The sequence below is a fragment of the Salmo salar genome, chromosome ssa09, assembly GCF_905237065.1.
Source record: "Salmo salar chromosome ssa09, Ssal_v3.1, whole genome shotgun sequence".
NCBI lineage: Eukaryota > Metazoa > Chordata > Actinopteri > Salmoniformes > Salmonidae > Salmo > Salmo salar.
In genome coordinates, this window is record NC_059450.1 from 44,921,659 (window position 1) to 44,936,655 (window position 14,997).

At 42.7% G+C, this 14,997-nt stretch overlaps 1 protein-coding gene across 1 annotated transcript in view; it reads left to right on the plus strand.

The window, feature by feature from the left end:
• Positions 1-653: 653 nt before the first annotated feature.
• si:ch211-132f19.7 (adenylate cyclase type 8) overlaps positions 654-14,997 on the plus strand; it is a 30,432-nt gene continuing 16,088 nt past the window's right edge. Inside the window, exons 1-4 of the mRNA XM_045723706.1 lie at positions 654-1,361; positions 2,279-2,644; positions 9,835-10,035; positions 12,360-12,605. Of these exons, the coding sequence (XP_045579662.1) occupies positions 2,382-2,644; positions 9,835-10,035; positions 12,360-12,605 (710 nt within the window). The 5' untranslated portion in view covers positions 654-1,361; positions 2,279-2,381. The remainder of the gene's footprint in view (positions 1,362-2,278; positions 2,645-9,834; positions 10,036-12,359; positions 12,606-14,997) is intronic.

A 14,997-nucleotide genomic window follows, 5' to 3' on the forward strand; every position in this document is an offset into this window, starting at 1 on the left:
TCTGACAGGTTGAATGGGAGCGTTGCTGCACAGCTATTTTAGGTCTCTCCAGAGATGTTTGATCGGGTTCAAGTCCGGACTCTGGCTGGGCCACTCAAGGACATTCAGAGACTTGTCCCGAAGCCACTCCTGCGATGTCTTGGCTGTGTGCTTAGAGTCGTTGTCCTGTTGCAGTATCTAAGGTGCAGGATAGGGTAACCAGGTGGTAGCCTGGCTAGTGACCGTGACTAAAGTTCAGGGCAGAATTCTGGGTGGAGGCTATTGATGGCTATTTAACAGTCTGATGGCCTTGAGATAAAAGCTGTTTTTCAGTCTCTCGGTTCCAGCTTTGATGCACCTGTACTGACCTCGCCTTCTGGATTATAGTGGGGTGAACAGGCCATGGCTCAGGTGGCTGAGGTCCTTGAGGATCTTTCTGGCATTCCTAGGCTGGCCTCTTGGTGGCAGGATGTGATTGGATGGTCCCTGACCTCATGGCATGCTGGGTATAATCTGGATAAAAGGCTGACCAGGCTGATTAAAGCACGTCAGGCACACTGCCATATGATTATATACAACACACACACACACACACACACACACACACACACACACACACACACACACACACACACACACACACACACACACAGGTGACTTCACTTGGACTCAGTCTAGCCATGACTGGACAACTGAGATGACTCTCCATCTCTCCTTTCTCTTTGTTCCTATGTCCTATATTGGCTCTCTGTGGATTAGTGGAGCCAAAGTCGTGGTGCAGTACACGCCCAGCCAGGCCAAAAGCAGAGCAGGTCAGGAAAGGTCAGGGAGCTTTGGGCCCATCTGTTTAGCTCATTACCTTGGCTCAGGGCTAAGAGCAGCACCACTAAACCCTTTCCACTCTGTGACGGGATGCCAGTGACAGCCTGTCCTTTACCTAACCTTACTTTAATACATTACACTTACTTATCTATCCACTGGACTGGACTGGCTCTGTTTGGCTTTTTGCCCCAAGCTGAATCTTTTAAGGAGGTTATTATGCTCTGGATGTAAAATATATCTGACAGGATAGAAGATTGTGAGAAGGAGACGGTTAACTGATCGCTAAGTGGGTTAGCAGAGAAACAGGAAGAGAAGAGAAGAGGATAGAGGAGAAAGAGGACTGCAGAAGAAGACTGGAAGACTTCTGAAGTGGTGTATTTAACAATAACATGAGAGACAAAAAGGATGTTGTTCTGAGCAGGAGCAGGTTAACTGGTGTCTGATGGGAGAGTCATGTCGTTCCATAGAACTACCACGCTGAATTCTAGATCTCATGAGGAGACAACACGCTCAGTGGCTGGGTGTACACGCCTCATCACCACCCCAAATCATCCACTATGGTAAGTTACACCCGCTTTTCCACATGACACATACATAACATTTAACCTCACAGATTTATACTTTTAAGTATGATCGGTAGAGAAGAGGTTGTAATTCCACACGCTAACTGTCTGTGGTGCTGTATCTGTGTATCGGTAGTCTGTAGGAGAGTAGCCACACACTCTCCACCATGTAAAACACATCAAGGCATGTCCCTTCATCATCATTATCTTCATTATCATCTGTGGAGTAAAGTGTCGACTTAGTTTTCCCTGCACTAAAAGCCAGTAAATTGTGTCATTGATCAGTGTGTCGGCTGCTGGGGGGGGGATCTACATTCTGAAGAGGCTATGGGCCTGAATGAGATGGTCAGGGTTAATATGGGCCTGAATGGGAGGGTCAGGGTTAATATGGGCCTGAATGGGAGGGTCAGGGTTAATATGGGCCTGAATGGGAGGGTCAGGGTTAATATGGGCCTGAATGGGAGGGTCAGGGTTAATATGGGCCTGAATGGGATGGTCAGGGTTAATATGGGCCTGAATGGGAGGGTCAGGGTAAATATGGGCCTGAATGGGAGGGTCAGGGTTAATATGGGCCTGAATGGGAGGGTCAGGGTTAATATGGGCCTGAATGGGAGGGTCAGGGTTAATATGGGCCTGAATGGGAGGGTCAGGGTTAACATGGGCCTGAATGGGTGGGTAGGGTCAGGGTTAATTTGGGCTTGAATGAGGGGTTCAGGGTTAATTTGGGCCTGAATAATACTGCACAACGAGCAATGAGTAAGTGAATTGCTGCTGAGGTAAGTTTCTCAAAGACAAGCCAAATCACAAAGTGTCTGGACTTTTCTGGAACACTCCATTTACATAACAAATAGAGATTTACTTCAGAAATGGGATAAATTCTCCTTGAACTCTTTCTATACGCTCTTTCTTCGTAGGCCGATGTGTTTGCACTCTCAGTCTCTGACACGTCCTTGGACATTCTGATCCCCTACACCTGGACCAAATCACCTCAACGTGGCGGTCCAGAACGGCGTAGCCATGGCTACCTGTGAGGTGGAGGACAGCAGGTGCGAGCCACGGCGCTCCAGTGACGTCACGCTGCAGCCGCCAGTCCTTTCTGTTCACATCAGTCCTGCCATTTCCCCGAGCCTGCGGAGGAAACGGCTGATGTGGCAGAGCGCCATGCGGCACGTCATCGACCGGCACGACCTCTACCCTCCAACCTCTGATCTTGAGAGAGGGACAGGGGGAGCAGGGACTCGCATAGTGCTCACAGACGCTTACATCAACGACATCAACAGGTGGGTAGAAAATGGCAGCCGTGCATCACCCAGTGTTGGAAGCTGTGCACCTAAACTATAAACCATATATACTGCATGTGTTTAGCGGTGTATGCCACTGTAAAAGTATTCAGACCCCTTGACTTTTTCCACATTTTGTTACATTACAGCCTTATTCTAAAATTGATTAAATTAGTCTGTAATCATTGCAAAGTGCTGAATAAAGAGTCTGAATACTTATGTAAATGTGATATTTAATTTTTTATAAATTTACAATTTTTGTCATTGTGGGCTATTGTGTGTAGATTGATGAGTGGGGGAAAAAACTATTTAATACATTTTAGAATAAGGCTGTAATGTAACAAAATGTGGAAAAAGTCAATATGTCTGAATACTCTCTGAATACACTGTGTGTATATATATGTACCCAATTGTCATATATGAGTAAAAGGAAAGATACCTTAATAGAAAATGACTCAAGTAAAAGTGAAGGTCACCCAGTAAAATACTACTTGAGTGAAAGTCTAAAAGTATTTGGTTTTAAATATACTTAAGTATCAAAAGTAAATGTTTAAATAATTTCAAACGAGACGTCACCATTTAATTTTTTTATTCATTTACGTAAAGCCAGGGACACACTCCAACACTCAGACATAATTCACAAATTAAGCATGCGTGTTTAATTAGTCCGCCAGATCAGAGGCTGTAGGGATTACCAGGGATGTTCTCTTGATAAGGGCTGCAATTTGACCATTTTCCTGTCCTGGTAAGCTTTCAAAATGTAACAAATACTTTTGAGTGTAGAAAGTGCATTATTTTCTTTAGGAATATTGTGGAGTAAAAGTTGTCAAAAATATAAATACCCCCAAAAATTACTTACGTAGTACTTTCAAGTATTTTTACTTAAGTACTTTACAACAATGTATACTGTATGGGTTTAGTGGTATATGCCACTATACAGTTGAAGTCGGAAGTTTACATATACTGAGGTTGGAGTCATTAAAACTCGTTTTTCAACCACTCCACACATTTCTTGTTAACAAACTATAGTTTTGGCAAGTCAGTTAGGACATCTACTTTGTGCATGACACAAGTAATTTTTCCAACAATTGTTTACAGACAGATTATTTCACTTATAATTCACTGTATCACAATTCCAGTGGGTCAGAAGTTTACATACACTAAGTTAACTGTGCCTTTAAACAGCTTGAAAAATCCATAAAATGATGTCATGGCTTTAGAAGCTTCTGATAGGCTAATTGATATCAATTGAGTCAATTTGAGGTGTACCTGTGGATGTATTTCAAGGCCTACCTTCAAACTCAGTGCCTCTTTGATTGACATCATGTGAAAATCAAAAGAAATCAGCCAAGACCTCAGAAAACAAATTGTAGACCTCCACAAGTCTGGTTCATCCTTGGGAGCAATTTCCATATACCTGAAGGTACCACGTTCATCTGTACAAACAATAGTACGCAAGTATAAACACCATGGGACCACGCAGCCGTCATACCGCTCAGGAAGGAGACGTGTTCTGTCTCCTAGAGATTAACATACTTTGGTGCGAAAAGTGAAAATCAATCCCAGAACAACAGCAAAGGACCTTGTGAAGATGCTGGAGGAAACAGGTACAAAAGTGTCTTTATCCACAGTAAAACGAGTCCTATATCGACATAACCTGAAAGGCCGCTCAGCAAGGAAGAAGCCACTGCTCCAAAACCATCATAATAAAGCCAGACTACGGTTTGCAACTGCACATGGGGACAAAGATTGTACTTTTTGGAGAAATGTCCTCTGGTCTGATGAAACAAAAATAAAATAGTTTGGCCATAATGACCATCGTTATGTTTGAGGGGAAAAGGGGGGGGGCTTGCCAGCCGACCGTGAAGCACGGGGGTGGCAGCATCATGTTGTGGGGGTGCTTTGCTGCAGGAGGGACTGATGCACTTCACAAAATAGATGACATCATGAGGCAGGAAAATTATGTGGATATATTAAAGCAACATCTGAAGACATCAGTCAGGAAGTTAAAGCTTGGTCGCAAATGGGTCTTCCAAATGAACAATGACCCCAAGCATACTTCCAAAGTTGTGGCAAAATGGCTTAAGGACAACAAAGTCAAGGTATTAGAATGGTCATCACAAAACCCTGACCTCAACCCTTTATAAAATTTGTGGGCAGAACTGAAAAAGCGTGTGCAAGCAAGGAGGCCTACAAACCTGACTCATTTACACCAGCTCTGTCAGGAGGAATGGGTCAAAATTCACCCAACTTATTGAGGGAAACTTGTGGAAGGCTACCCAAAATGTTTGACCCAAGTTAAACAATTTAACGGCAATGCTACCAAATACTAATTGAGTGTATGTAAATTTCTGACCCTCTGGGAATGTGATGAAATAAATAAAAGCTGAAATAAATCATACTCTCTACTATTATTTTGACATTTCACATTATTAAAATAAAGTGGTGATTCTAACTGACCTGAGACAGGGAATTTTAACTAGGATTAAATGTCAGGAATTGTGAAAAACTGAGTTGAAATGTATTTCGCTAAGGTGTATGTAAACTTCTGACTTCAACTGTATGTACTGTATGTGTTTAACGGTACAGTGCCTTTCAAAAGTTTTCATCCCCCTTGGCATTTTTCCTATTTTGTTGCGTTACAACCTGTAATTTAAATGTATTTTTATTTGGATATCATGTAATGGACATACACAAAATAGTCCAAATTGGTGAAGTGACATGAATTTGTTTAAAAAAAAAGAAAATTGAAAAGTGGTGCTTGCATATGTATTCACCCCTTTGCTATGAAGACCCTAAATAAGATCTGGTGCAACCAATTACCTTCAGAAGTCACATAATTACTTAAATAAATTCCACCTGTGTGCAATCTAAATATCACATGATCTGTCACATGATCTCAGTATATATACATCTGTTCTGAAAGGCCCCAGAGTCTGCAACACCACTAAGCAAGGGGCACCACCAAGCAAGAGACACCATGAAGACCAAGGAGCTCTCCAAACAGGTCAGGGACAAAGTTGTGGTGAAGTACAGATCAGGGTTGGGTTATTAAAAAAAAACTTTGAACATCCCACGGAGCACCATTAAATCCATTATTAAAAAATGGAAAGAAAATGGCACCACAACAAATCTGCCAAGAGAGGGCCGCCCACCAAAACTCACGGACCAGGCAAGGAGGGCATTAATCAGAGAGGCAACAAAGAGACCAAAGATAATCCTGAAGGAGCTGCAAAGCTCCACAGCGGAGATTGGAGTATCTGTCCATAGGACCACTTTAAGCCGTACACTCCACAGAGCTGGGCTTTACGGAAGAGTGCCAACAGAAAAGCAATTAAAGAAAAAAAATATACAAACACATTTGGTGTTCGCCAAAAGGCTCCAACACATATGGAAGAAGGTACTCTGGTCATATGAGTCTAAAATTGAGCTTGTCTGGCGCAAACCCAACTCCTCTCATCACCCCGAGAACACCATGCTGTGGGGATGTTTTTCATTGGCAGGGACTGGGAAACTGGTCGGAATTGAAGGAATGATGGATGGCGCTAATAGAGGGAAATTCTTAAGGGAAACCTGTTTCAGTTGTCCAGAGATTTGAGACTGGGACGGGGGTTCACCTTCCAGCAGGACAATGACCCTAAGCATACTGCTAAAGCAACACTCGAGTGGTTTAAGTGGAAACATTTAAATGTCTTGGAATGGCCTAGTCAAAGCCCAGACCTCAATCCAATTGAGAATCTGTGGTATGACTTAAAGATTGCTGTACACCAGCGGAACCCATCCAACTTGAAGGAGCTGGAGCAGTTTTGCCTTGAAGAATGGGCAAAAATCCCAGTGGCTAGATGTGCCAAGCTTATGGAGACATACCCCAAGAGACTTGCAGCTGTAATTGCTGCAAAAGGTGGCTCTACAAAGTATTGACTTTGGGGGAGTGAATAGTTATGCACGCTCAAGTTTTTTTGTCTCATTTCTTGTTTGTTTCACAATAAAAAAAAATATTTTGCATCTTGAAAGTGGTAAGCATGTTGTGTAAATCAAATTATACAAACCCCTCAATAATCAATTTTAATTCCAGGTTGTAAGAAAACAAAATAGGAAAAATGCCAAAGGGGGTGAATACTTTCGTAAGGCACTGTATATGCCACTATGTAAACTCAGCCAAAAAAGGAACGTTCCTTTTTCAGGACCCTGTCTTTCAAAGACAATTCGTAAAAATCCAAATAACTTCACAGATCTTCATTGTAAAGGGTTTAAACACTGTTTCCCATGGTTGTTCAATAAACAATTAATGAACATACACCCGTGGAATGGTCGTTAAGACACTAACAGCTTACAGACGGTAGGCAATTAAGGTCACAGTTATGAAAACCTAGGACACTAAAGAGGCCTTTCTACTGACTCTGAAAAACACCAAAAGAAAGATGCCCAGGGCCCTGTTCATCTGCGTGAACGTGCCTTGGGCATGCTGCAAGGAGGCATGAGGACTACAGATGTGGCCAAGGCAATAAATTACAATGTCTGTACTGTGAGATGCCTAAGACAGCGCTACAGGGAGACAGGACGGACAGCTGATCGTCCTCGTAAGTGGCAGACCACGTGTAACAACACCTGCACAGGATCGGTACATCCGAACATCACACCTGCGGGACAGGAACGGGATGGCAACAACAACTGTCCGAGTTACACCAGGAACGCACAATCCCTCCATCAGTGCTCAGACTGTCCGCAATAGGCTGAGAGAGGCTGGACTGAGGGCTTGTAGGCCTATTGTAAGGCAGGTCCTCACCAGACATCACCGGCAACAACGTCGCCGATTGGCACAAACCCACCGTTGCTGGACCAGACAGGACTGGCAAAAAGTGCTCTTCACTGACAAGTCGTGGTTTTGTCTCACCAGGGGTGATGGTCGGATTCGCGTTTATTGTCGAAGGAATGAGCGTTACACCGAGGCCTGTACTCTGGAGCGGGATCGATTTGGAGGTGGAGGGTCTGTCATGGTCTGGGGCGGTGTGTCACAGCATCATCGGACTGATCTTGTTGTCATTGCAGGAAATCTCAACTCTGTGCGTTAACCTCTCTTGGGTATGTGGGACGTGACCTTCCCTCCTGCGGGACACACTATTCATCAGCCAGTGAAATAGCGCCAAATTCAAAACAACAAAAATCTCATAATTCAAATTTCTCAAAAATACAGCTATTATATCCCGTTTTAAAGATACACCGCTCCTTAATCCAACCACATTGTCCGATTTCAAAAATGCTTTACGTCGAAAGCATAGGATTAGATTATGTTAGCACATCACAGTGACAAGAAAAACCACACAGCCATTTTCCAAGTAAGGAGAGGCGTCACAAAAACCAGAAATACAGCTAAAATGAATCACTAACCTTTGATGATCTTCATCAGATGGCACTCATAGGACTTCATGTTACACAATACATGTATGTTTTGCTCGATGAAGTTCATATTTATATAAAAAAAATAAAAAATTACATTGGCGCGTGATGTTCAGAAAATGTATTGCCTCCAAAATATCCGGTGAATGAGCACATCAATTTACAAAAATACTCATCATAAACGTTGATAAACTTTACAACAGTTAATGAAATAATTATAGATACACTTCTCCTTAATGCAACCGCTGTGTCAGATTTCAAAATAGCTTTACGGCGAAAGCACATTTTTCAATATTCTGAGTACAGAGCTCAGCCATCAAAAGCAAGCTATACAGTTACCCGCCAAGTTCTGGACTCAAAGAAAGTCAGAAATAGTATTATAAATCTTCACTTACCTTTGCTGATCTTCGTCGGAATGCACTCCCAGGACTCCCACTTCCACAAGAAATAAACTCCATATTTATGTCCAAATACCTCATTTTTGTTCGCGCGTTCAGTCGAGTTATCCAAATGCGCCATGCTCGCGCATTTTGTTGAGACGAAAAGTCCAAAAAGTTATACTACAGTTTGTAGAAACATGTCAAACGATGTATAGCATCAATCTTTAGGATGTTTTTATCATATCTTCGATAATATTCCAACCGGACAAATCCTTTGTCTTCAGAAAGGAAAAAGAAATCACCTCCCTCTGACGGCCACGCGCATGAATGATCTAATGGCACTCAGCCAGACACCTGGTTGAAATGACTGTCATTCCCTTCCAGTTCACAGTAGAAGCCTGTAACAACGTTCTAAAGACTGTTGACATCTAGTGGAAGCCTTAGGAACTGCAAAATGACCCCTAAGTCACTGTAGTTTGAATAGGGAATCAATTGAAAAAACTACAAGCCTCAGATTTTCAACTTCCTGGTTGGGTTTTGCCTGCCATATGAGTTCTGTTATACTCACAGACATCATTCAAACAGTTTTAGAAACTTCAGAGTGTTTTCTATACAAATCTAATAATAATATGCATATCCTACCTTCTGAGCCTGAGTAGCAGGCAGTTTAATTTGGGCACACCTTTCATCCGGAAGTCAAAATACTGCCCCCTACCCTAGAGAAGTTAAAGGGAAGACATCCTCCTCCCTCATGTGGTACCCTTACTGCAGGCTCATCCTGACATGACCCTCAAGCGTGACAATGCCACCACGCACAGAACGAGCAGTATGGCTGATTTCCTGCAAGACAGGAATGTCAGTGTTCTGCCATGGCCAGCGAAGAGCTTGGATCTCAATCCCTTTGAGCACGTCTGGGACCTGTTGGATCGGAGGGTGAGGGCTAGGGCCATTCCCCCCCAAAATATCCGGGAACTTGCAGGTGCCTTGGTGGAAGAGTGGGGTAACATCTCACAGCAAGAACTGGCAAATCTGGTGGTCCATGAGGAGGAGATGCACTGCAGTACTTAATGTAGCTTTTGGCCACACCAGATACTGACTGTTACTTTTGATTTTGACCTCCCCCCTTTGTTCAGGGACACATTATTCAATTTCTATTAGTCACATGTCTGTGGAACTTGTTCAGTTTATGTCTCAGTTGTTGAATCTTGTTATGGTCATTGAAATATTTACACAGTTAAGTTTGCTGAAAATAACGCAGTTGACAGTGAGAGGACGTTTCCTTTTTTTGCTGAGTTTTTATACAATATACTGTGTGTCTCATGTGTTCAATATACTTGGAGGAAGCACATTCAGGAATACTTATTATGTACTTACTTATAATATACTTATAATCATATAGTGATTGATCAACAGGCAGATCCGCAACAAGGCGTCTCGGGGTGGAGTGGGACATAAGCGGCGTTCATCTGTAGCTCGTATCCACCCAGCCAATCAGGACCGAATGTCCACGGTGACCCAGAAGAGCAGCGACTCCCTCAGTGATGCTGACTACTTTGTCTCCTGGGGGTCTACAGTGAGAGGGGTCTTCCTGCCTGCCCTTCATCACACCTTCAAGTAGGACACGCGATCACGCACACACACAAACTTTCAAGTAGGAAATACACGCACACACACACCTTCAGGTAGGACACACACGCATGTACGCAGGTACACTAAGGTGTGTGTGCGTTCGTGTGTGTTTGTCAAACAAAATCAAATTGTATTTGTCGCATACTTGGTAAACAACAGGTGAAATGCTTACTAACGGGCCCTTCCAACAATCAGACAATCACCCTGTGATATTTTCTCTCTCTCGCTGTCTCTGTGTCTTTCTCTCTCTCTCTCTCTCTTTTTGTTTCTCTCCCTCTGTGTGTGTGTCTCTCTGTCTTTCTCTCTGTGTGTCTTGCTTAACAATGCAGAGAGAAAACAAGATATGAAGGGACTTTAGTGGTCTAATAATTGGTTAATCTGTCTACTATTTCAAATGAATACCATTGTATAAGGACACCAGTAATCATTTTGTATTCAAGGAGTACAATTAACTTGAACCTCTAGTTAGTAGTTTAGCCTCCGTTCAACAAGTCTCATATCAACAATCTTAAAGGATACGTTAGGTTGTCTTAGAGCATTTGTCAAAGCAAGGGAAAACTTATTTATGAAGATAGGATTTATTACTATGCCAAAAAACACACAATAAAAATAAATATTATGATTGATCTATTGAGATTATAATTTAGCGATGTTGAATAGTCAAGGATGGAACACAGAGAATGCTGCCATATTTACTGAGTCACTGGTCAGGATCTCTCTCTCGCTCTTCCCCCCTTCAACCCGTGTCGTTACCATCTATTGGTGCAGTCAGCTTTGTGTTGCAGCACACAGTATAAAGTTGTCCAACACCCCACCTCTTGTGGGCCATTGATTCTTCAGCAAATTGGCTGTCCATTTTTCTTCATACCTTGTCAGTGTTCCGTCTCCGTGAGGAAGATGTGTCTCTCTGAGTTCAGAGGTCATTTCCTAAAGTTCTGTTTCAGTCCAAGATTGACAACTCTTAGTCATGCCTACTCTCCTCTCTCCCTCCTGCAAGACAAGTCTCTTTCTCCTCCCAAGTCGATTACATTTTCCATTCGTCTGTGTAGTTGGGGACCCAACTTAGACCGGTTTTCTCCTGTCTGTCTCTCAGCTGAGTTTTAAACTGCATTTCCAAGGAGATGGGATCATTCGTCCAACGGGCATGACCTCGTCTAGTGGAATTTGAACTCCTTTGATTCTCCTCCATCTAATTCCTGTTTAGTAAGTCCTCTAATTTATAGGGAAGCTCACAGAAGGCGGCCTTTATTGGCTGGACAATGTGACATTGGGAACGCCTTGTTGATTTAATGTTCATATGAGATAAACCTATATGAGATAAACCTGTATGAGATAAACCTGAGATTTCCTCATAAGTGTTCACAGATTTTCTTTTTTCCTGTACAGAGAATAATTTCACAATCTTAAAAAGAAACAAGCAATCCATAGATTCGAAACATGATTTGAATAAGATTTTATGTTATAGTGAAATGCATATTCTACTTTTTTTAAAGCAGAGGAAAAATATCACAATGTATATTGGGTTCAAACCAGAACATGTTGTGAGCTTCTCAGTTTACATGGTTAATGTGTTCTGGCACTTTTGGCTCCCTTTTATCTCTTTGTTCACACAGAGATGTTTTTGACTCTGCATTTTGTCTCGTTTTCTTACCACGGGGCACTCAGGGTCTTAAAGAAAGGGGGTGAACAGATGAGCTTTGGTCTCTGGTGGCCTTTATGGCCCTGTCATATAATGAAGCACATTCCATTGGCTCTTGTAACACACTCAAGAGTGGGACGGGTGACCCTGGATCCTGTTTTAATGTGTAATTGTAAATCACCCCCATTGCGCATGGCCTCCTCATGGGCCCTTGTCACAACAAATTGAAAAAATAACACAAGGAATAGATACACAATGAGATGGCTATATACACAGTGTACCAGTACCGATTCTATGTGCAGGAGTGTGAAGTAGGTATGTACAGTACGTTCGGAAAGTATTCAGACCCCTTGACTTTTTACACATATTGTTACGTTATAGCCTTACTCACACAGCCGTCCGGAACAGCTGGTGCTCTCATGCATGGTTCAGTGTTGCTAGCCTCGGATCGAGCATAGAAGGTATTTAGCTCGTCTGGTAGGCTGGCGTCACTGGACAGCTCAGGGCTGGGTTTCCCTTTTGTAGTCTGTGATAGTTTGCAAGCCCTGCCAAATCCGACGAGCGTCAGAGCCAGTGGATTCGATTGTTTGATGATTTGTTTGATGTGTGCCTGCGTACGTTTGTGTGTCTCTGTGTGTGTGTGTGTGTGTGTGTGTGTGTGTGTGTGTAGGTCTCCCGACCTGGAGAAGTTGTACCAGCAGCATGCATCAAGCCAGAGGATAACCTCTCTGGTTTTCACTAATGTTATCGACATCATCACCAAACTACACATCCTGGGTCTGACCCTATGGGCGGGGCCTCAGAGCCTGGACACAGCCAATGGTTGGCTGGTCGGCCTGTTCATCGCTCTGGGGGCTGGACTCTGCGTGCTGGTGCTCTGTTCTAAGGGGATGATGTCATCGCCAGAGTGGTTGAGGTGCGACAGGTGTTTAAGATGGTCGTCTACTCCAGTATTGGGACCCCGATTTTATATTGTTCTAATTCCAGACATTCAGTTACATAGCATTGTTTAAATATTCCCCATGTTATGTTAATGAGGAGCCAACATGGCTGCCATAGAATGTTGTAGTGTCACATAAATGCATAATTTATAGCTCAACGTCCCAACTCTCTAAATATATGGGTCTGTTGGGATCTCTTTTGAATGTTGGGAAAATTAGATTTTGCAACCATGCTTTGTGTTCATGTATGTATGTATGTACAGTGGCTTGCGAAAGTATTCAACCCCCTTGGCATTTTTCCTATATTGTTGCCTTACAACCTGGAATTAAAATTGATTTTTGGGGGTTTGCATCATTTGATTCACACAACATGCCTACCACTATGAAGATACAAAATATTTTTGATTGTGAACAAACAAGAAATAAGACAAAAAAACAGAACTTGAGCGTGCATAACTATTCACCCCCTCCCCCAAAGTCAATACTTTGTAGAGCCACCAAGTCTCTTGGGGTATGTCTCTATAAGCTTGGCACATCTAGCCATTTTTGCCCATTCTTCAAGGCAAAACTGCTCCAGCTCCTTCAAGTTGGATGGGTTCCACTGGTGTACAGCAATCTTTAAGTCATACCACAGATTCTCAATTGGATTGAGGTATTCGCTTTGACTAGGCCATTCCAAGACAATTAAATGTTTCCCCTTAAACCACTCAAGTGTTGCTTTAGCAGTATTCTTAGGGTCATTGTCCTGCTGGAAGGTGGACCTCCTTCCCAGTCTCAAATCTCTGGAAGACTAAAACAAGTTTCCCTCAAGAATTTCCCTGTATTTAGCACCATTCATCATTCCTTCAATTCTGACCTGTTTTCCAGTCCCTGCCAAAGGAAAAACATCCCCACAACATGATGCTGCCACCACCATGCTTCACTGTGGGGATGGTGTTCTTGGGGTGATGCGAGGTGTTGGGTTTGTGCCAGACATAGCCTTTTCCTTGATAGCCAAAAATATCAATTTTAGTCTCATCTGACCAGAGCACCTTCCTTCATATGTTTGGGGAGTCTCCCACATGTCTTTTGTCCAACACCAAATGTGTTTGCTTATTTCTTTCTTTAAGCAATGGCTTTTTTTCTGGCCACTCTTCCGTAAAGCCCAGCTCTGTGGATTGTACGGCTTAAACTGATCCCATGGACAGATACTCCAATCTCCGCTGTGGAGCTTTGCAGCTCCTTCAGGGTTGTCTTAGTTCTCTTTGTTGCCTCTCTGATTAATGCCTGGTCCGTGAGTTTTGGTGGGCGGTCCTCTCTTGGCAGGTCTGCTGTGGTGCTATATCTTTCCATGTTTTAATAATGGATTTAATGGTGCTCCGTGGGATGTTCAAAGTTTCTGATATTTTTTTATAGTCCAACCCTGATCTGTATTTCTCCACAACTTTGTCCCTGACCTGTTTGGAGAGCTCCTTGGTCTTCATAGTGTCACTTGCTTGGTGGTGCCCCTTGCTTAGTGGTGTTGTAGACTCTGGGGCCTTTCAGAACAGGTGTATATATACTGAGATCATGTGACAGATCATGTGACACTTAGATTGCACACGGGTGGACTTTATTTAACCAATTATGTGGCATCTGAAGGTAATTGGCTGCACCAGATCTTATTTAGGGTCTTCATAGCAAAGTGGGTGAATACATATGCACGCACCACTTTTATTTATTTTTTAATTTCACTTCACCAATTTTGACTTTTGTGTACGTCCATTACATGAAATCCAAATAAAAATACATTTAAATTACAGGTTGTAATGCAACAAAATAGGAAAAACGCCAAGAGGGGTGAATACTTTTGCAAGGCACTGTATGTATGTATGTACAGTTGAAGTCGGAAGTTTACATACTCCTTAGCCAAATACATTTAATCTCAGTGTTTCACAATTCCTGACATTTAATCCTAGTAAAAATTCCCTGTCTTAGGTCAGTTAGGATCACCACTTTATTTTAAGAATGTGAAATGTCATAATAATAGTACAGAGAATGATTTAATTCAGCTTTTATTTCTTTCATCACATTCCCAGTGCGTCAGAAGTTTACATACTCTCAATTAGTATTTGGTAGCATTGCCTTTAAATTGTTTAACTTGGGTCAAACGTTTCAGGAAGCCTTCCACAAGCTTCCCACAATAAGTTGGGTGAATTTTTTTACCCATTCCTCCTGACGAAGCTGGTGTAACTGAGTCAGGCTTGTAGGCCTCCTCCTTGCTCGCACACGCTTTTTTCAGTTCTGCCCACAAATGTTCTATAGGATTGAGGTAATATTCCATCTTCATCATGCCATCTATTTTGTGAAGTGCACCAGTCCCTCCTGCAGCAAAGCACCCCCACAACA